Source organism: Ambystoma mexicanum, chromosome 9 (assembly GCF_040938575.1).
Source record: "Ambystoma mexicanum isolate Mex_15411 chromosome 9, UKY_AmexF1_1, whole genome shotgun sequence".
In the NCBI taxonomy this organism is placed as follows: Eukaryota; Metazoa; Chordata; class Amphibia; order Caudata; family Ambystomatidae; genus Ambystoma; species Ambystoma mexicanum.
The window spans coordinates 815,758,109-815,779,798 of NC_090931.1; the positions used below are offsets into that span (position 1 = coordinate 815,758,109).

Below are 21,690 nucleotides of genomic sequence, written 5' to 3' on the forward strand. Positions count from 1 at the left end.
AATCATAATACCAGCTGATGCCGCCACCACCACCACCATCAATATGACATGATTATTTTCTGGATGGCAATGAATTTCTGAAATTTTGAAGCCTCGCCATTTTGTATTTACTTTAATATGTAAATGTGTTAATCTCGTTTTTAATGATCAAAAACTGGAGTATAATTGCAATGATCACTCTACAGACAATACAATTTTTCTTTGGGTCTTCCAAAAACATGATATTTATTTCTCTTCGTACTAGGGCTGGATAAGTCTGTAATATATAGGAAAGACGAACAGATAGGAATGTGTAATAATGGGTATCCTAAACTATGGCAGATGCTCTTCTCTCATTGTCCATTAAGCCTGTCCAAAAAGAGTGTTCCAAGGTGGCTGCAAGTCTATTTTCTCTTAACGATCTTTAGTTAATTCGAAAAACGTTAGACCCTAATGTATAGTGGTTGTGTGCACTTCATTCTCCTTGTTCTTGTTTGTAGCCATTTGGTGAGACTGCATACGCAGAACTACTTCTCTTGGGATGTCCTTGGGTGGGCCGGATGTTTTGCCTTTATAAAATTTGATGTCATGTAGATGTATCCACTTCAATTTAATTTCAGTAGTGCTAGCTTCCTGTACCTAAGGGGCCCTTCTAAATCGAACCTGCGTATACATTTGCGCACTAGCTCCAGGTCTCCTGGCTACAACCTTGGAGGTTTCAGCAAATCTTCTGTTTCATACACTTGATTATTTTTGTCACTTCATTTTGATCCCTCTCTTCTGTTCTTGGATCTGTTGAAACATGAAAAAAAGCGCTCGCAATCATTATTAAATAAGTTTATTTTGTCACCCAATACCTTAACTACATTGTGGGCATCCGTACTTACCCTAGTTGGATGAAACAATGAAGTTCTCAAACAGCGTCCAGTCTCCTACTCATGAAGAGTAGGATGGTGAGATCAACCAGGCTGATTTCTAAGGACATATAAATCAAGGGGCAGGCAATGTAGCCATCCCCTTTTCAAAGTAATCTTTAACTTTAATAATCTGTTTAATCTCTCACAGATGCCATTCGCCTGTGGGTGATAAGTGGAGGAGAACTGTTTTAATCCTAACAGAAGTAATATCTGCTCAAACAACTCATCTACAAAACGCGATCCATTGTCATACTGCAAAACCTCGCACCCTCCACCTCAGGTACACCTCGCGTACAAGGAACTTGGCAGCGCACAGGGGCATCGGGGTGTGGGCATGGACCTGCCTTTATCCATCTAGGGAAAGGACCCACCACAACCAGCAGCATGCATCTGTAGCTGTTACATATCTTCATAATCTATATGCAGATGCTGAAATGGGCTATTGGGGCCTAGGGATTGCTCCTCTCACTGTTTGCAAAGTGTGCCCTGCAGTGAATTTCTGATGCACTATGCAATTCACAATGAACTGTGACACATTTTCAGAAAGATTGGGCGAGAACCACACTTCTGCAATAATGCATAACTGTCTTTCCAATGCTGTTCTGTCTCTAAATTGCCTCAGTGGGTGATAAAGAACACCCAGCTTTCTCCACAAATCCTGTTCTTGTGGAGCTCGACCTTGTATTTCAATTAACTGAACAATAGACAGCATGTTCAAGCCCTCCTTTGCTAACATCCATCATCCTATCATTTGTTTAATATCTTTGTTCTCTAAATTAGATGTGGGTGGATAATAGGCTGCATTTTTGGCCTCTGCTGCTTTGTGCTGAGCATTTTCCGACTGCTAGGGTCAATGGAAGACTCCATGCTTCCTATCCAGTAGGTCCGCATGTTGCATTGGAGTGCTGTCTGCGTGGAGGAAGCTCCTCCTTTTCCAGTGTGACAAACCTGCATGGACAGTAGACGTCACATAGGCAGAGTCAGAGTACACCATCACTTCTTCATCCTCCAAAGCTCTGCAGCGCTTTAATGAGCACCACTAATTCTGCAGCTTGTGCTGAATAATTCAAAGACAATCTCATTCTTGTTACTACCTCGAGTTCACCATCTCTGTTCAGTTTCACCTCCGCTGCTCCCATATGCCTTTCTCCAGTCATCTGGCCAATTTCTGAAGAACCATCAATAAAAACAAATCTCTTCTCCCCCGCCCCCACTTACCCCACTTCCCCAATGGCATTTTCTCTAGCTTGGGGGGGGGGGGGGGGATTTCATTATAATTCTCAATATACGTTGTGCAATCATGTACATGATCATCTACTGGTTCTGCTATAAACCTTGCTGGATTCACTGTCTTACATCGAACAATTTTGATTGCAGGGTTGGAAATAATCACCTCGTACCCTGACGCTCTGTGTGGCCAATGTACTTTTGGGTTGCTCTAAAATTGCGAATAATGCATGCTCTACAAATAGTTATTGGGCACCCCATCATTATACTTGAAGCTTTTTCAATTGTGAATGCAGCAGCAGCTAAAGATTGCTCACAGGGATAGTGTCCCTTCATTACTGGATCTAAAATCCCACTGTAGTATGTCAATGGTTTATGTCTGTGCCCTAATGTCTTCTGTGTAAGCTGCAATCATGACTCCGCCATTTGAATGGGAGAATAAAATATAATTCTTCACTCTAATCTGAGATCCCTAACACGGGCTGTACTAATCGGCTTTTTCAATTCTTCGAACCCTTCAGTCATCTCGTCTGTCCATGTTATCGTGCTCGTATCTACTTGTGCTTCTTTAAGTCCTTTTAAAAAGTGGTCAAATATGCGTACTGCAATCGAAAACCCGGGCCCTGCAATAATTGCATAAGTCTTGAAACTGTTGCATTTCCCTCAAAGTTTTTGGTACTATGGTTTTCGTGATTGCTTCTGCTCTTTCAGGTGTCTCTTTTTTCCCTTTGTTAGAGATCAACTGTCGTATGTACAAGACTTCTTCCACAATATTGTAATTTCTCCTGGTCTACCTCATATCCTTTCTCTCAGAGTATGCTCATGAGTTTAACTCTATCTTCTCTACACCTTTCCTCTGTCTCACTACATACCAAAATGTCATCCATATACTGAATTATTGCACTTTCCAGTTGGACATTACTCCAGTCCATCTGGAGCACTCTGTTAAAGATGGAAGGACTCACAGTACCGCTGGGGAAACAAGTATGTTTCAGGCGGATTGTTCTATAGAAAAAAGTCAAATCTTGTGAATCTTCCTGAAGGGGATTTGAAAATAATGCATTTTTAAAATCTGTAACTGTTAAAATATTTGGCCTTAGATGGGATATTCCACATTAGTACCCGGCGTTGGACAATGAGCTTGAAAAAAGCAAGGTCATTGGCCCTCGCCGGGCCTTACCAGAACGGCAAGGCTCGGAATCACTGCTGCAGATCCGGGTTCCTTAGCCACTTGCTACCATGGAAAGGGATAAGGGACTACATGTAGTCCTTTCTCCCGATCTCCAGCGGGCATTTCTTTTTTCTAGAGTAGAGAAACGGCTCCAGCGCAGTTTCTCGACTCGAGAAAAAGTGCTATTAGTACCCCGGTACAACGTGCCAGGGTACTAATGGTAATATGACCCGAGGAGGGGGGGCATTACTGGTCGGGTAATGCCCCGGGGCTCCATTAAAGCACTCTCTTCGCTCAGGCTTCAAACTATGGCCCGGGTGCATTACCATGCTGGTAATGCCCCCCACATCCCCACCTCGGGTCATATTGCCTAAATAATGTTGCAGGATTTGGAACTAAAGGAAACTCTGCTTCGACTATATTTGTTAGATGGCGAAGGTCCTGAATAATTCTCCACAACCCACACCCCCTGATTTTTTTTTTTAATTTTTTTTTTTTTCACAGGGTACACATCCGTTTTCTGATGGCACCGTATGCCTTGCTTCATTAAAGCGGAAATGGTCTCAAATATACCTTCATCTGCCTCTCTGGACATGGGCTATTGCTTTGCCCGTGGTAAAAGAGCTCCTGATTTTATTTAATTTTAACTGCTCTTATCCCTTTTAATAAACCCACATCGGATGATCTCGTGGTCCATAAAATCTGTGGCACTTTCTTCCTGAAAGAATGATGGTTTTCTTTTTACTACCACAATACACTGCAGTATTTCTATATTCTTTACTTTAATCCAATAAGTGATACTTATATAAAACACTAGTTCTTTGTCAGAATAGTAATCTCTAAACAGTTTGTCAACCTATATTCTTCACTAAGGGCTATCGCTGTCCTCCGTCCCCTTCCTTCATCTGTCCCATGAAGCATCACTTTCTCTTTCTTCTCTGACCACTACTGATCCTAAATCTAAGGGAATGATCTGCCCTTACTCATCGTCCATGGGGATCTCTTGCTTAAACCAAGATGAATCGGGTATTTCCAATATTTTACCTGCCAATCTGGGTTACCATGACAATAAAATAGTCACTCAATACAAAAATATTCTAAATCTAAAGATAGTCCTCGTAGTGCTTTCTGGCCTCTTAAGGCTAATGTAAACTCTTCCACATTCATAATTCATATAGTGTATCCCTGGATTACATGATTCCTTTGTCAGTGAAAGAGATGGTCATATTTGGCTTTCTCATTGTCACTTACCAATATTTTAACTTGCGTCTGCCTAGACTATAACAATGGCATTGACATATTATGTTCTCCTATAGAAATTGTATGTAAAAGAAACTAAACTCATTGCCCCAGAGAACCCTTGAACATTCATGGCAGTACCTCACATTGGGTATTTTCCCTCACGGACACAGGAACGGGTGGCTCCAGTGTCAACTAGAAATGTAAATGTCTTGCCCTCTATCGTCACCTTGATCCTTGGTTCCTCTTGGGGGTTTGGTGTCACTGATGGTACTGAACACATCAAGTCACTCTATGGGCTGGCCTATTGTGGATATACATTCATCCCCATACCTGTGAAAGGATGTCCTATCACAGTCACACTCCCCATTTTGGTTGCAGGTGCCTGTTGGACTCCTGGGGACATGTTCCATTGTGGTAGCATAGCCTGCTGTATCTGTGCTTGCTGCGGTTGTGCCTGTTGTATTTGCATGGCTGCCTGCCGTGGTTGCCCTTGGGGCAATTGCATTTGCAGCGGGGCTGGCTGCACTTGTTGGGGTTGCGGCGCGTATGTCTGAGCGTATGTGTGATCTTGGGCACAATATTCCTGCGGTTCTGCATTATATTGTGGAGCATAACCCACCCCCCTTCTTGGAGCTTGCCTATTCTGTTGCATGCCTCCTCTGCCTTTGCATGTCCTAGCGATGTTTCACATTCTTCCACAAGTCCAACATTATTGTGGCTGTCCACCATTAAATCCTCCTCTTCCCTGAGAGTTCTGAAATCCACCTCGTTCTTCTCCTCTAGACCCATTCCCTCTTCCTCTTGGCCACAAATTGTACACACTATGATCTGCAGGATATCCTGTGTAATTTCTTCTGAACTAACTTTGCTTCCTCCTGCTTTCTTTTCTCCGCTTTCTTCTCTAAATGTTCTCCTGCATTAATCGGCAGTGATGCACGATTGTCGGTTATATTTCTGGCCAAGGGTTTGCTTACATTCCAACCTGTTTTTTTCAATTGTCTTTGCACTGGCTCAGGCATCCCTTGACACGAAATATGGTAAAATAATGCTACAGTGTTATCCCACGAGTCACGTGTCTCCTGCCGTCATCTGTCCTGGATGTCTTGAATAAAGGCAACCAGATCTTCATCCACTCCCATTTTCCTAGTCATCGCACCCATATGCAGTCATTCGGGATATTGCACTCCGAGCGCTCACCCATACGTCTGCTCTGTGCGCAATTTAATAATTGCAATCATGTCATGTTTTGCGTAGTCCCACCTGCATATTCTGCTCGCTTCCAAATGTTATCGGCTCTGTCTGCTAACAGCCCTTATGTCCCCTATAGTAGCGTCATTCCTGATATCATCCATCCATTTTTCCCCACCGGAGGTTACTCGGCAATTTGCATAATCATTTTTTTTTCTTCATGTTTTATTGGTTAACATTATTTTTCAACCTTTAACATATACGTATCTAGCACTTACAAGCGCTTTCCTTATTTTTTTTCACTGTCTTTTTCCATTTCTTTATCTCCAAGATTTTCCCCCTTCAATACTGTCTCCACAAATTTCAATGCATCAATCTTTTATCAGCGGTTAATATTCTCTCCCACATCATCCTCTTCCTGTACTGCATCATAATACTGCCTATAAAATGCTAGGGCCTTCAGTCTTTGTTTGTTTAAAGCTTTACATTCCAGCATTAAATGTCTGATCGTCTCAATTCTGCCCTTATCTTTGCAAAAGCGGCAATACACATCTTGAGGTTTGATCCGTTTCCTAATTAGCTTAACCTCTCGTGAGGCTAGAATATTCAATCTCAATCAACACCGTATCAACAGATCCCTATAGTGAGATGATGGAAACCTTTTCAAGTATTCTGGTGGTTCATTCATTGTTTTCCTTTCCCATATGATGTTAATGCACAGTTTGTTCTTGCTTTTCAACTCTAGCGACTCTTCCCAGTCCTTTTCCTGCAGTCTCTTCTTTACTTTGTCTGGATTTCCTATAAGTGTTTCTATCTTGATGTTTGTCTCTAAAGAAATCTTTACATCCGGATTTCCATCTCATTAGTTTTTATCCTTAATCATTGAAGAGTTATTCACAATTTCAAAAGGCATCAATGGTGAATCAAGAACACATTTCCGAAAAAGGGAGACGGTTTTCCACACTACCATTGAGGTGAGTGATTGAAGTCTCAGTTCATATCTTATTAGATGTACTGGCAGAGAGTTTGGCAGCCTTAGGATTTTTTTCCAGAAATAAGCTTCAGACTCCCCATATTCTCCAGGGCAAATTCAGAAGTGCCTCTACACCATACGTCAGTTTAGCTGCCACCTTTTTGTTTATAAAAGGTAAGAGTTGGAATGAGTGAAAGTTCCATACCTATGGTGCAGTGCTGTTCCTTAATTTGTTAATTTCACTAGCTTTTCCTTTATCAGCTGGTAGTGCCCTAATTCGATTATATTTGTATTTATCCGTACTCCCAGATAAATGATTGAATCCACCACTTCCAGTTGTTGCTTTTCGACAGTCCATTTGAAGACTCTTTCCTTTTTCTGGCTTCTGCTAGCTGATTGCATTATTAGGTTCTTTGATTTTTTTTTTTACATTGCTCTTCATGCTGTTTCCATCAAAATAGTCGCCTCTGTAGTCCTATTGCAGTTAAGTCTATAAAGACCACGTCATCCGCATAGAGGACCAACAGTATTTGACCTTCCTCTATTTTAGGCGGAAATGCCCTGATGTTCTGTTGTGACTCATATCTGCCAAATGCAATGCCAATAAGAAGGGGGCTAGGGCACATACCTGCTTAATGCCAATATGGGTTTCAATTTTATTTGAAATTGCGTTGTCACTTGACAACTGGACTCGTATTGACGTGTCCGTATACAACGCTTGAATAGCTTCAAGTAGGTCCTCCGGGCATTTCCAATGTTTTTAATTTCGTCCACAGTTTCAAGACTTATCCTGCCAAAAGCTTGTTTGAGATCTATGAATCCAAGATAGATTTTCGTCTTGGACTCCAGGGCTTGTTGTTTTAGCAGGTTTATGATAAATAGATTCAATGATGTCCCCACTCCACTTATAAAGGCTGTTTGCCTTGGATCCAGTATTCCCACCTTTTTCGGCCATCTTTTAAGGTCCCTTAACAGCAATGAGGCGAATAGTTTGCCTATGGAATCAAGTAAGGCTATTGGCCTGTAGTTTCTGGGTTCTCCCCAGTCTCCTTTTTTTTTAAAAATTGGAACTATGATTGCCTGCTTCCACGTTGATGGTAAGGCCCTGGATTTTACTATTTGCCGGAAAAGTAAATAAATTGGGTCAGTCCAGCATTCAATGTTTCCCTTAAGTAAGTGGTTTCAGAGGCTGTCTGGCCCTGCTGCCCTAGAGGAGCTCCTTTTTTTTTTTTTTTTTTTTTTTTACATCCCTATAATTTCAGCGCGGTCAAAGTTCTCCCCGGCTTTTCTTCCTCATCTGGGGAGTAGTTACCTCTTTCATCTTTAAATAGCATTGTGAAATGTTCAACCCGGCGTTCTTCCGCTACTTGACTGGTTGTAACTGCTGATTGAAAGTCATCACCCTTGTTGATGATTTCCCATACATTCCTTGTATTACTTGTGCAAACTGCTGGCAGCTTTTTTTCAGAGTCCCCCTGGAGTCTTTTTGCCTTGGTGGCCTTTAGCCAGTTCTTGTAATTTTGTTTAGATCTCATCTTCTCCTGCTTATTGGATCCTTCGTTCTTTCTTAGTTGTCTTAATTCTGCTCTATATTTTTTTTCTTTTCGCCACAAATTCCTTGTCATAGGCATGCTTTCTTGTCATCATGGGCTTCTTACTTGAGCCATTTTTCATTTCATAGTCTTTTAATAGCCATCTATATTCTACACCAGCTGTATTCTCTGTCAGCTTTAATATCTTCCTACTATTTTGGGTAATTCTTTCTGTTTAAATCTGTCTATTTCGACTCAAAGTTACTTCTACTGAGGGTGACCTGATCTTATCCAACTTTTGAACTCCCAGTTCCAATTCAATCCTTAATAGATCATGGTCGCTTGCTAATTGTTTTTTTACTACAAATGTTTTAATCCATTGCTAGGTGTTTCCTGCCACAAAACAGTAATCTTAGCAGGCGCTGCTGATACCATCGGACCAGGTGTCGGCTCCGTGAAGATCTCCCTCTGTCAAACCGTTTAACATCCCCATGGTAGGTGTTTTCATTTCTCTGGTCCATCGCAAGGCTCTTCCTTAAAGTTGTGACTCCACTTTTTGTTTACCCTATATTCAGATCCCTGCATATAATTATTAGTTGTTTTTTGTCCTCTATCATTGACTTATCAATTTCATCCGTAATATCCTTTATGTACTTCTCAGTAGGACATTTGTTTTCACTACAATATGTGTTAAATAGTAGGAGGTCGGTTTCTTGTTTCTCCTGGCACTTAATCTTTACAATCTGTACAAAGGGATTGGGGGTGCGATGTTCAAGGACCTTCAGATCGCTATCAATTTTTATTAAGGTCAATAGACCTACATAAGGCCTTCCCTTATCCCCTTTCCTTGCAGGGTTTATGTAAACTTTGTACCCATCACACGTTGGTTTTCCCCTTATCCATGTTTCCTGCAGGCTAATAATTGCATACTGCCCCAAGAAATTGCCTTCCACTGTGTACAGATGCTTAAATCCGTGGTTGTTCCATGAGGCACAATCACTTTTCCAGAATCCTCATTTCCTATCTTCTCAATCTATTGTGTCTTTTTTGCAGCTAACACCCCTGCCATCCATGACCAATCAACTGCCTTTAGTTCCTTTTGCTGCATAGTTTTAACTATTTTTGGTTGCTTTCTGGAGTTGTCGATTGTGAATCTTAACCTTTTTACTTGGTCTTCTAAGGAGGTTACATTTCCTGAGTCTTTTTCTTTTCCTCTCTGAGGCTTTTGACTACCCTCTTTCCTGATAGGACTTAATCAGATTCCCCTTCCTGTAATTTCTGTCTCGATCCAACATAGGGGTTCTCTTCATCCCTTATCTCATCAACTAAGTGTTCAGAATTCAATCCTTTTTTTTTTTCCTCGTTAGATTTTCCCCTTTCCTTTGATCGACTGAAAGTTCCATGTTACCTTTTGGCGTTTGCTCATCTCATAACCCAATATATGAATTTTATCACTCTCCTCCATTAGTGATTCCTTAATTATTCGGGATTTCAGATATAAGGTTACCCAATCCATTCTTTTCTCATTCACAAATTCCAAGATTAGGATGTCATCTGATGAAATAAAACGCATTGCAGCGACCTGCCTAAAGAGAATCATCACTGCTTCTCTATTTAGCAGAGTCCTCCTTAAGTCTTGAGATCTTTTCTCTAAACGTACTCTATATCCGCTTCCTGCTCCTCTTTGTTTTTCTTGATGGACACTGTCTTTCCTTCTAGGTGGGGAGTTTTTCCTGTCGGCTCTTTTTTTTTTATTTGGGATATTTTCGGCCTTTTCTTTCCTGTTTGTTTTAAATTTTGACTCCTTCATGGAAACTTTCCTTTTCTCTTCAGTGTTCTAAAATCTTGAAGATCTCTTCTTCCGTCACTACCCAAGCACCCTTTGTTTTTCTCCTTCATGTTATGACTTGCCTTTTTTACTTCATTGCTATCCTTATTTGCCTTCATAGATGACTAGTTTTCTCCATATACTTCATCAGGCAGATCTCGCACCTGTTTTTCGATTTCCACTCCTTCGGAACGCTAAGGTTCTCCCAGTCATCTTCCGCCTTATTTTTCTCAATCTCCACTAAGTCGCTTAGGCATCCTTCTGAGTCGGGCTCCACCGGTTCTTCTGTTTTCAAGGTCTTTATTTGACATGTTAGAGTCGTCCAGTACTTGTATCTCTTGGGGATCTGATGTAAAAGCCATTTCTCTACGTGACTTCTTTGCACACTGTATTACCTCTTATCTTGGAGTTGTTAGTATGTTCTTAAAAATGCTGTTGATCCATTTATTTTATGTTTTGTTGTTTGTTTCAAATTCTTTAATTTTCTTTTTTTTTTTTATTTTCCTTCTGCAGTGGGTGAGTTTTTTTCCTCTGGGTTTATTCCTTGGAAGATTGGTAAGTTTGGTTGAATCCACTCTTCGATGGTTTGTCGCGAGTCCAGGTCTGATTTTACATGCTCCTTAGCTATCCATTTGATCACTTTATCATTATTTGGATTCTGCTTGTCTTTGTCATGTCCAGTAAACATGTCCGTCCGTCCTCCCCTCGACATTTCCATTTCCACTCACTTCAGTAGTTTTATCATTTTCCCCTTGTATAAATGTTTCCTTCTCTCTACTAGTATTTATAAATGGGAATTTTCTACTCCTTTCCTGGTTAATCTGTTCTCTCGTTTTATGGACTTTCCGCATCTACTTGCAATCCTCTAGGACAGCCTCCATTGGTAATGCTTTATCATTTGACTCTCTTCTAGCCAGATCATTTAGGTGATTTTGCCATATGCATGTCAGTTCAGCTTCTTTATCTAGTCTTAGTTCAATTTTTCCCATAAAGGATTCCGCTCCTGTCAGTTTGTCTTTGATCTTTAGATTTGTCGTTAAGGCGTCTTGAAGGGATTCATTTATGCTTTCATACAATTTTAGAAACGTGACAATTGTAATAGTCAGAGCTGCCATAACTGTGTTTTGCACATGTGTCAATTCATCCATTCTTTCCTTTCATTCCTTGTCCTTCATTATTATATTAACTCTTCTTGTTTTGTTTTCCTTGGCAGGGGTTTTGGATCCGTAAACATTCTTCCTTTCTCCTTTTGCGTTACTTGATATTGGCCCAGTAATGGAAAAGGTGAATGTGCCTCTATCCCAGGCATATCACCCCCGTTTCTCTCCCGTGTCACTTGCAAGAAATATGCTTCTACATCCAGCGCCCGCAATCTTCTCTTTAATGAATGAGACTATTTCTTTTTTTCCCTCGCTATTCTCCGAGGTAAGGGCCGAAATATCTTGTTTGTTTTTCAACCAATGCTGAATTACTTAAGTCCCCTGTTAAAGGGCCGTTGTTCAATTTTAGAGATTGCTCCAATATTCTGTTGGATGACTCTTTATTTCTGGTGTGTCTGCCTTGTTATCAGGGTCAAAGTCCACAATGGTGTCTCCTCTTTCCTCGTCCTTTCGGTTATCGTCTCTCTCCGTTCTCTCCTCGCGGTGTTTGTTTTGCCATGGCATGACCTCGCCCTCCATACCCCCCATATCTGCGTTTTCTCTGAACCGGTTTATTGGGATCTTTAATTCCTCCATATCTCCCAAATCTTCCCAGGTTATACTTCCTGGTTAACTAATTTCTACTGCTACCTCATGTTACTCATGCTTTTCCATGGCCTTTACATCAAGTTGTGGTGGTAATGAGGTGATTGCCGTGTATCTAAGCACATCCTGGTCTGTCACTCAACAGGTTTGTATGGACGGTAATTACTGAAGATGGACCCTTTACGATCACCATCAGTGTTGGTTGCACTGTCGAGCGAACCGGTGGAGGAATCTGTCTCCAACTTCTATAGTTGGATCTTTACATATTGGCTCAGTTTTGTCTTCAATGTTAACTGGGCAAACCTCTTTGCCTCTTCTCCACTCCCCTCCTGACTGACTGCTGCCCGACCTCCTGTCTGGGCAATTCATATAATGGTTTTTGCTCAAAGAATGCTTTGAAATTTTGTTTGGACCCCATAGTCTTCTGTACAGGCGGTGAGTAATCAATCTGTTTAGTATATCCCAGTGTCAGTGGTTCTGTCCTTTGGTCGCTGTTTGTAGTAGTGTTCTACTACTAAAGTCCTGGGGCTGTTTGCCCTCCCTACATCACCCAATGGACCCTCTACCTCCAATCGCTCAAATGTCGGATTTTCTTCATTGGTCTCTTGGGTCACTGCTCCCGCTTTCATCACTTCTGGGCTTGGCTGCTGCTGCAAGGTCGTGCTTGCCAAGTCAGCCAAACTCGCTATCTCGGCGCCCAGGGGGGGTTGAGTCTGCTTCCATCACTTTCATTAACACCGAATTCGTGTTTCCTGTGACAGATTGTTGCCGAGCAGGGAGCACTCCAAACTCTGCCAGCTCCCGCGTACTGAAAGGTAAATGCGACCGCTAACATACAAATTCTCTTTATCCATCTGTGGCCATGGTATATATTGTGGTCGACCTCACCCTTCTGTAATAATGGGAATTGTGAAAATCCTGATTCATAATCAAATTTACCTACACTCCTTGTCTTCACAGCAGAGCTTGCCTCGTCTGTTTGCCTGGTAATGATCTTAACCTGCTTACATATGGCAGGGACATATTCCCTGTACATCACGGTCAAGCTGGTGGTCACTCAGCGTATGGTGTTGGTTCTGGTGTCCTCTCTTTAGGGTCCTCCAAATCTGACATTTTATCCCTTTCTCTACACTTTTTATTTATTATTATTTTTTTTTTAAAAGCCTGCATGCGCTCTCTCATTCTCCTCCCTCTCCTCATCTGACTTTATACCCCAGCTCGTGTGACTTGTCTCCTTACGCGTCGTCTATCTCTAATCTGTTTAAAGACTTATGTTCCATACCTCTGTTATGACGTCACCTGATCTACCTTCAATTCCTTTTTAATAAGGATCCTTCTATATTCTCTTGGGTTTCGTACCTTCCTCTGTCCCTCATTTGCCTGTGTAGCTCCCCAAGCCTTTGCTCTTTATCTTCTGTATCCTGCCCACCGGCCCATGCTGATCTCTGCATTCCTTGCAGCTTCCTTCTTGGCAGTCGTGACTCTCTTCCCCCATTTGTTCGCAGGCATCAAACGGCACTGCTCCTATGGCATACATATTCTATTTCATCTTTTAATCCCCTACTCTTATTTATTTCTTCTCTTATCTCCCTTATTCATCTTCCTCTCGCCTTGGTTGCAACCTACGTACTTTTCTTTGGGCGTCTAGCTATTCTCTTCTGATCTCTCCATTTTCTTTCCTTGCCTCGTAGGGTCTTCGCTCTTCCCTTCACTTGCATTCTTTATCCCTCTCTTCCTTGTATGCTCTTCCTTCTTCCTTCTCTTTTCCTGCTCTTCTCGCTCCTTTCTTGAACCCCATCAAAAGCCATATCATCTAGCTTAAGCAATATTTGTCCTCCCGTCCATTCATTCTGTACTATTGTTATTCCCTTAGCTTTATCCTTCATTTCTTTCTTCTTCCCTACTTCCTCCTCGATCTCCAGTCTTATGTCTTGCCTGTCCTTTCTCATCACGCTCTTTACTTTCATCGTGTGCTAATATATCCTTGCGTTCTCTGCTCTTGCTCTTCCACATTATCCTTACTGCTATAAGCGGGGGGCCCAACATCCCCCGCCACTGCTTTTGATTCCTTTTTAAAGGATAAAATCACTTCTCCTCTGTATCTGAACTCTTCTTTTCAGGAGGGGAAAGGGGAGCCGAAGACGTTTTATCCTTTGCTTTATGCTGATTGAGCATCCTCTCCTTATAGGCTGGATCTTCCTTCTAACTCTGGTACATTATCCAAAGTTCTAAAATGTCTAGTCTTTTTTGCAGCTTTTTTCCCCTTGGATTTGGCGTGCAAGTATGTCATCATATGCCGTAAATAAACGCTCTATTTTCCCTAAATCTGGCCAAGTCGATGTTGGTGATAGAATCAAGTCTTTCGGTAATATATTTTTGTGAAATCTTTTTTTCTACATAGTTTTTGGGCCACAAGAAGCAAGTTACGCTCTGGGGGGAATCTCATTGTACCAATAGAGATTACTTCTTGTGAAAATGCGGGTGGACCAAGGGCCTGTAATTGAGGCTGGAAGGCGGCTCAGCACCGAGTTTTATATAATTTGCCCTCGGATTAAGAAGAGAACAGCAAGAAGCATAGTTTAGTAGAACCGTGTTGGTGCGGACTGGCGAAGGCCCGCTTGTCACAGATGCGCCGGTGCTGCTGTGCCTGGTCACCAGTTATGGATTTGTTTTGGGCTGATGGGAGACGTTTCCCACCCAAAAGCGTATTCAGCCAAACATTCAGCTTCAAGAAGTACAATGAAGCACTAGGTTTTACAAACTATACCGATTCACAAATCAAAGGTGGCGCACCCTCTTGAGATGCATTCACTGGGTGAAGTGGATCACAAAAGACAAAACTAGCTATCTGATGCGAATACAAATCTAGCTGTGCCTATGTTGAAACTAAATGCATCGTGATTAATCCCTTAAGTGAAGAGGACAAGGTGTCTTGTCATTCACACTTGGCTTGTCCACCACACTACTTGCCCCCCACAGACCCACGTGCTCCCTCAATCCCGCCGACCCCCAGGCAGTGAAGGGGAGGACTTCCCCTTCCGTGCCTGGGGGTCAGGGGGTGGGGGCAGTGGCTGTAATGACGGTGCACGCTACGTGCGCCAACGTCATCAGGAAATGAAATTTACATGCTAAAGCCGATCGAGACCTTCGATTGAGCACCCACAGTGTGCTGGACCACACTGTCGAAGGTATTGTAGCTTGCTTTTAAAGTTGAATCACTCATCAGCAGTTCAACTTCATTTGCGTTTGTCATCATCACACGGGTTCTAACAATGTTCGTTCCAGCGCCTGTAACTCAGGCCAGCCAGAACTCCTGGATGTCTGGGGTGTTGTCCCTGGCCTTTGGCGCCTGTCTCCCATGTTGGGTGACCATCCCCAAGTCCAACGGTGGTCTCAGTGTGCCCCAGCAGGGTGCCCATCCCTTCCCAGAGGGAAAAGCTGTAAGGCAGGCTAGCCAGAGCTAAGGGGGTGGGGGGGTGCTGTTTCCAGCTTGGGTGCCTGTCTCCCTTGTTGGTCGACTGTCCCCAAGTTCAGCTGTGGTCCCAGAAGCCACGGCAGGTTCCCCATCCATCCATGGAAGAGCCAGAGCTCCAGGATGGAAGGGGGTGATGTGCCTGTCTCTCATGTTGGTAGGCCGTCCCAGGTCCAGCGGTGGTCCTTGGGAGCCTTTGTGGCATCCGTGTCCCTGGCCCGTTACAGCTTCACCCTCCTATTGAGCTTGGGGGCTGTCCACCCAAATGGGAGACAGGCACTCCAGGCGGGGGACATCACCCGCGACCTTCCTGGGCTGCGTTGCAGCATTCACATTGTTGCAGATACACTTATAAATGGTCTATGATCGTGAAATAGAGGTAGGGTTGTCAATCTTTCATTTTTATACCATTTTAAATAGTAAAGCAATAGTTTAGATTTCGGACCATGTGCAAAATGTGGACTCACCACTAGACATTGGCTACTGATTGTGAACCTTTGTGAGTAAGAACTGGTGTGCTGAGTATATGTATAAAATTGAGGGGGCAAGCAACTTTCTTATGTTTAGCTAGTCGCCTGCACCTTCTTTGGTAACTGAACTAATTTGATTATTTTTTTTTTTTTTTTTTTAAGTAGTATTTGTTTTATAGTGGTTCCTAGTGTCCGCAAATGATTTTTGTTTTGTTTTCAGGAGACCTAGTTAGTCTTTGGGATGCTGTACTTTGTCTGGTGCTATCTTGCTTCATATTTTGAAGGGTGTTGCTTTAACAGTAACCTCCTGAAAATGTTCTCAGTCTGGCATCCTAGGTTTTGGTTGGGTTTAGTTCTTGATGGTTTGGACAATTGGCATTTACGAATTGGCTGGTGGGATGCACTGAGTTGTCTGCCTCACCTTACTTATTTTCTCCCTTTATGGGGGGTGAAGAAGGCAAGGGGAAAAATGAACCGCAAGATGGTTGCTCAAATTAAGGGCAAGTGGGTGGTATTATCTATGCTGGACCCCAAAGGCGACATGTCATTAAGCAACTCTTCCCACATTTTCCATGTCTTTTTCTATGTCCTGCTTACTGGCTTTAGAAAGCTGCTTTGGATTTAATGTTTTGTTTCTCTCCAGGATTCAGCCCTTCTGATATATAATTATTTAACTAATTTATTTATTTGGGTTGTTACCCCTCCCTCATACCCTTTAGTTGTGGATATTCTTTTGTGGGCGGGTGTCTGCTATATAAATGAATGGGTGCCCATTTGTTCTGGTAAAATGGTAAATGGCACAGGGCACAGCTCGAAATTCAGGGGAGCTATTTAGCTCCTGCTTGTCATCTAGAAGAGCCTGGTTGGATTGACACCAACAGCCAGGAGCTACCTTAAGCTCCCCAGACCAAATGGTACTGAATAAATGCATCTATGTATGCATTTGGGCCCATCTATAAATAAACATTAGGACACATCTACAAGGCATTAAAAGCATAAGGGGTCATAAATTAATTGAAGGACAAAATCATATGCTTGCATCTTATGTTGAAGTTACATTTGCGGAATGCTATCCCCATTCCCAAGTGATAGCTCATGGTCACTGGTTAATACTGGATGCCCAGAAGCTGCTTTTAGGTCCTGCTTATCCAATTTTTATTTTGAGCCCAGCAGGGATAGATGGGACGGCTGAACACTTAAGAAATGATGCCATTATAGTTTTGGGAAGAGAGTATGGGTTCAGTATGAAGATTTCAGCGACGCCTGATGGTCTTTGGGAGTTGTCTTCTGAGACAAGAAAAGGAACTCAGAACAGGATCTTGCCACTTCAGCGACGATTTCAGCGATGCCTGATGGTCTTTGGGAGTTGTCTTCTGAGACAAGAAAAGGAACTCGGAACAGGATCTTGCCACTTCAGCACAGGTTTTTCTAATGAGTACATCTGAAAACAATTGACATTTGCAAGATGAGGCTTGGCATATCCCTCACCGCCCCCAGATCAGACAACAGCATTACCTCTAGTTTGAGCTGTGTGTTTTCACAGTTTATACAACAGAAAAGAATCCAAAACTAACACTGGCTGAGTTGTCCAGGAAGGCCTCACAACAGGAGTACCATCCCACTAAGATCAGGGCGAGTCCCAACCACATAGATGCAATCTTCTGGGATTTGGAACATGGTTTATCTTGAGTGAGGCACAGAATTTACCTACAGCAAGATGCATAACGTGGACACCCATCAAAGGGACTTTTAAGTATCCTTCTTGAGATGTTCATCAAGCTCATAGGCTTGTACGCTCTTTCCCTAGAAGGAAAGTGTGCTTCCTGTGCACCAGCTGAAGTTACAGCCCTTTCCATCTGCAAATTGATATTCTTTACTTCGAGTGGAAAATGCATAAAATACAATGAGTTGGTTCAAAAATGGTCTCCTAGGGAAGTGGAAAGTTTAAAGGCACATTGATGATGGTTGCAACATGAAGTCTTTATCTTATTTACGGTCATGTGCAAAATCGAAACAATTACATCTCTACTAAAAATGCAGTAATCTGGCATCGTTGGAAACTTCTGCCTTCAGTCAAAACATCAGGAAGCTGATATTAGCTAATTATCAGCAACCCTATACAATGAATCAGAATGAATAGGCTTCATACATAAAATTCAGATCACTGAACGGATTAGACGGGTCTTCCCTCTGTTCCCTCCCCTGATATTCGCCTTGTCCATGAAGGTGCTTGCAAACAGGATCCGGTCCAATGACAAGATTATCAAAATTGGCATAACGGAGGACAATCTCTTGATATTGATGATGGTATGGTCGCAATGCGTGCGCTTGACACGTCTCTGCCACCGATGTTTGAGTAATTAGGTGGTTTTGGTCCGGTTTCACTGTAAACTGTTCTAAATCAAGCAGGCTAGGTATAGTGCAACCTAAGGGAAAGAGTCGCGGAGATGTGTTCGATAAGGTGGGCCCAGAAAACTATAGATTACCTGGGGGTTAGGATTCCCAATGCCACATCCCACATTTTCCTTAGCAATTTCCTGCCATTCTGTAATGGGTTTGTGGTAGATCTGGACAGGTGGGACAAACAAGAGATCTCCTGGATTGGCAGGATACCAATGGTCAGGAAGAACATGGTGCCCTGATTGATATAATCAATGTTTGACACTTCTGGTCCGGGTTCTGGAGGTAGACCTGTGAAAGCTAAAATCCAACATATTCGAGTTTATATAGGGAAAGAAGAAACCATGGGTCCCGAGGAAAGTTTTGCTCCGGATTGTTCATGCTAGGGATTTGGGAGTGCCGGATGTTCACAGGTATTATCTGGCAGCACAGATTTCACACATGCTGACATGAAAGAACAAAAACCACACACCTAGATGGGAACTGATTCAATATGCAGTCTCCTGATGCCCCCCTTCTCCTGTGTTCCTTTTCTGCGGGTGGGATCGTCTTGGTTAGGGAAGATGCCCCTTACTATCCTTATCCTCAACAAAAAATACTGTATACTATTGGAACAGGGCGGCCCGCATGTGGGGCGTTCCGGCGGGGTTGGCTCATATGGGATAACCCAAGTTTCCAACCGGGTAGAGCGAAAGACGGCTTCAAGAACTGGGCGAATGGAGAGCTGACACATCTTCACCAACTCTATCCAAGGGGTAGCCCACTGTTTGATATGAGTAAAGAAAGGTTTCAGGTCGGGGAAGCATAAACATTCTGTTATGCACAACGTCACTGGGCTTCTCAACCGTAGGGCTTCTGCTGGAGAGGATGAGGGGGATAGCTGTTTGCTACTGCACATGTTATGTACACGTGGAAAAGTACATCATTTTTGGAAGGAGGATTTGGCGCAAATAAGAGATCACAGGAAAACTGCCTATGGACCCAGCGTGTGATGTTACTGGGGGACACAGGAGATGGGATCTTACCCATGTCTGGCCAGTGGGCAAGGTAAGGGGAGGTGTGAGCTGGGGAGACGACACAAGGGTTGGGATCTCTGGGTTTCATATCAGTAACTATATGTAAGATCTTTGATGTGGGCTACGTATGCTGCGTGCCTTTTTTTTTAATGCTGCGACAGCTAAATAAAGATTGTTGAAGAAAAAAAACGAAAATGCAGTAATGACTGTTGTGCCTATGTTAAAGAATTTTAAATGAGTTGTTTGTGTATGACTGCCTGGTATGCTTTAACAGAAGCTGACCTAGGGCAGTGTGCTTTTACCATCCCTTTCATATAATCCTGTGGTTTCCTCTTCACTATCTAGTGTGCACACCTGCAAGCCCCTCCTTTTTCTACAACCAAAATGAGGATGTATTTGCTGTCTCCCGTAGCATTCCTACCCATTCAGCTGCTTCCAACTGATCCTCTGAGCAGGGTGCAAAATGTGCACTCACCAGTAGCCATTGGCTAGTGATATTTCACTCTAGGCGAGTAAGAAATTGTGTGTGTGTAGATTGGAGGTGGCAAGTGACTTTTATTAGGACTGGCTAGTGGCTTGCAGCCTGAATTATTACCCCCTGCTCTGAGGTTTCTTCCGCTCATGTCTCCTTCACACTGTTTGAATCTTTTAAAACATTCTGCTTAAACTATAAACACTCTTCCTTCAATTGCAGGTATTACTCGGGAGAGAAAAAGGCCCCGGTGCTGACTATCTTCATCGGGGGAAATCATGAAGCCTCCAATCATTTGCAGGAGCTGCCCTACGGGGGGTGGGTGGCCCCCAACATCTATTACCTTGGTAAGGACAAACTCCAGCTCCATTTAAAAAAAATGCTTTAATGCAGATTCATCCATACAACAATACAGATAGATAACTGATTGCTTTACAGAGGTATACAACAGTCCAGATGCATAATAGAACACTTTTCAGCGGTAACAGAACAGATATACAGCGGCAGGTAGGATACAGAGGAGGGGTACAGCTGTATTGGGTGGTGCGGAGGAGTGGGACGGGCGGCATCTAGCGAGGTGGCGAGAGGGGCGCGACATAATATCCTAGGTAGTTGAATAGGTGGGTCTTGAGTTATTTTCTGAATTGTAGGAGCATGGGGGCAAGTCTATTGCCGGCGTGGAAGTTCAATAGTCTTGGGGACTAGGCAGAGAAGCCTTGTTTTCTGATACTTTCCTTTTTGCAGCGGCAGATTTCAAGTCTGCATGTGTCCTGACTTTCACCGGAGATGCAGAGTTTCTCTGCAAGGTAGCTGGCTGGTGAGTGTGACTGCCTTCTAGATGATGCAGCAAGACTTGAAGGTGATTTGTGCGTGCAGTGGGAGCCAGTGAAGGTCGATGAGGGCCGGGGCGATGTGGCCTTATCTGCATAGACCATTGATGAGGCATGCGGCTGCGTGTAGGACACTTCTCATGGGCACAAGGGAGGATGACGGGAGGCCTTCGAGGAGTGCATTATCCCCATTCAGTTGGGATAGGACCATTGCTGGAACGGTGAATCTAAAACTGTCCACAGGGAGGAAGGGCTTGACTTTCCACTGGCAGAAGAGCTGATACCAAGTTGTCAGTTTTCCAAGCTATGGGTGTCTTGAAGGCGAGGTGTTTGTCGATGTGGAAACTGACCTGACTTGATCAAACTGTCCTGAAGACCGTTCGGTACCTGGTGTATCAACGCTGTTCCATCTCTTCAGCCTCAGCCCCCAGTTATTTACTCTGAACCAGAAGCACAAAATAGTGTGTCGACAAGGCTAAATGTTTCATCATTTAAAACAACATATGTAGAAAACTTTTTTTTTTCACTCTGCATACTAACCCACAAATATGCATACTCCAATGTGCTCATTATGCATACCTTCAGCACCACGGCGCAGTTTGTAAAAAAAACTGTTTTTGTTTCTTTGTTAGTGTAAAATAAAAACCCTGTTTTTGTTTTTTTGTTACTTTCACCTCTTCAGGTGTTTTTGTCTATTGAGCTAGCAGTTATCTAGCTCCACTGCAAACCTGGGTGACCGTGTCACGCCATTGGTTAGGGTAGCTTTGACTCCATTTGTGTTCTATTGTACCCACTTTGTTGCCTGTCCAAGAGTTTAGATGGATGGGCTGTGATAGAGTTGGCAATAACGCTGCATTGGTTGGTAGTAAGTCTAGGAGGCAACAATTTATCGAGAATGGCGTGAAGCTTGACAGTATTTGATACAGACCATTTGGAAAGGGCCTCGCGAAATTTAACCAATTATGTTAAAAGCAAATCTAAAGCCGAAGTTTACGACGGAGTTCTGCAAATTAAAGCCGTGGCAGAAGAGAGAAGCGTCAACATTGGAATCGTGGACTTATCCAGCATGGGGTCTGGCATGGATTCACATGCTCATGAATATTCCCCGTCGTCAGGCTGGGAATCCTCGGTAAAGAAAAAACCAGTATCGGTTTCGTTTCTGATCTGTCTTTCGTAGTAATAACCAATCACTGATCTCTGTGTCATACTGACCACAGCCAATGACTGC

At 43.0% G+C, this 21,690-nt stretch overlaps 1 protein-coding gene across 3 annotated transcripts in view; it reads left to right on the forward strand.

The window, feature by feature from the left end:
* DBR1 (debranching RNA lariats 1) overlaps positions 1-21,690 on the forward strand; it is a 183,134-nt gene that overhangs the window by 74,643 nt on the left and 86,801 nt on the right. For all 3 annotated transcript variants that reach the window (XM_069615810.1, XM_069615812.1, XM_069615811.1), the window contains one exon: positions 19,855-19,979. In XM_069615810.1, coding sequence (XP_069471911.1) covers positions 19,855-19,979 — 125 coding nt within the window. The remainder of the gene's footprint in view (positions 1-19,854; positions 19,980-21,690) is intronic.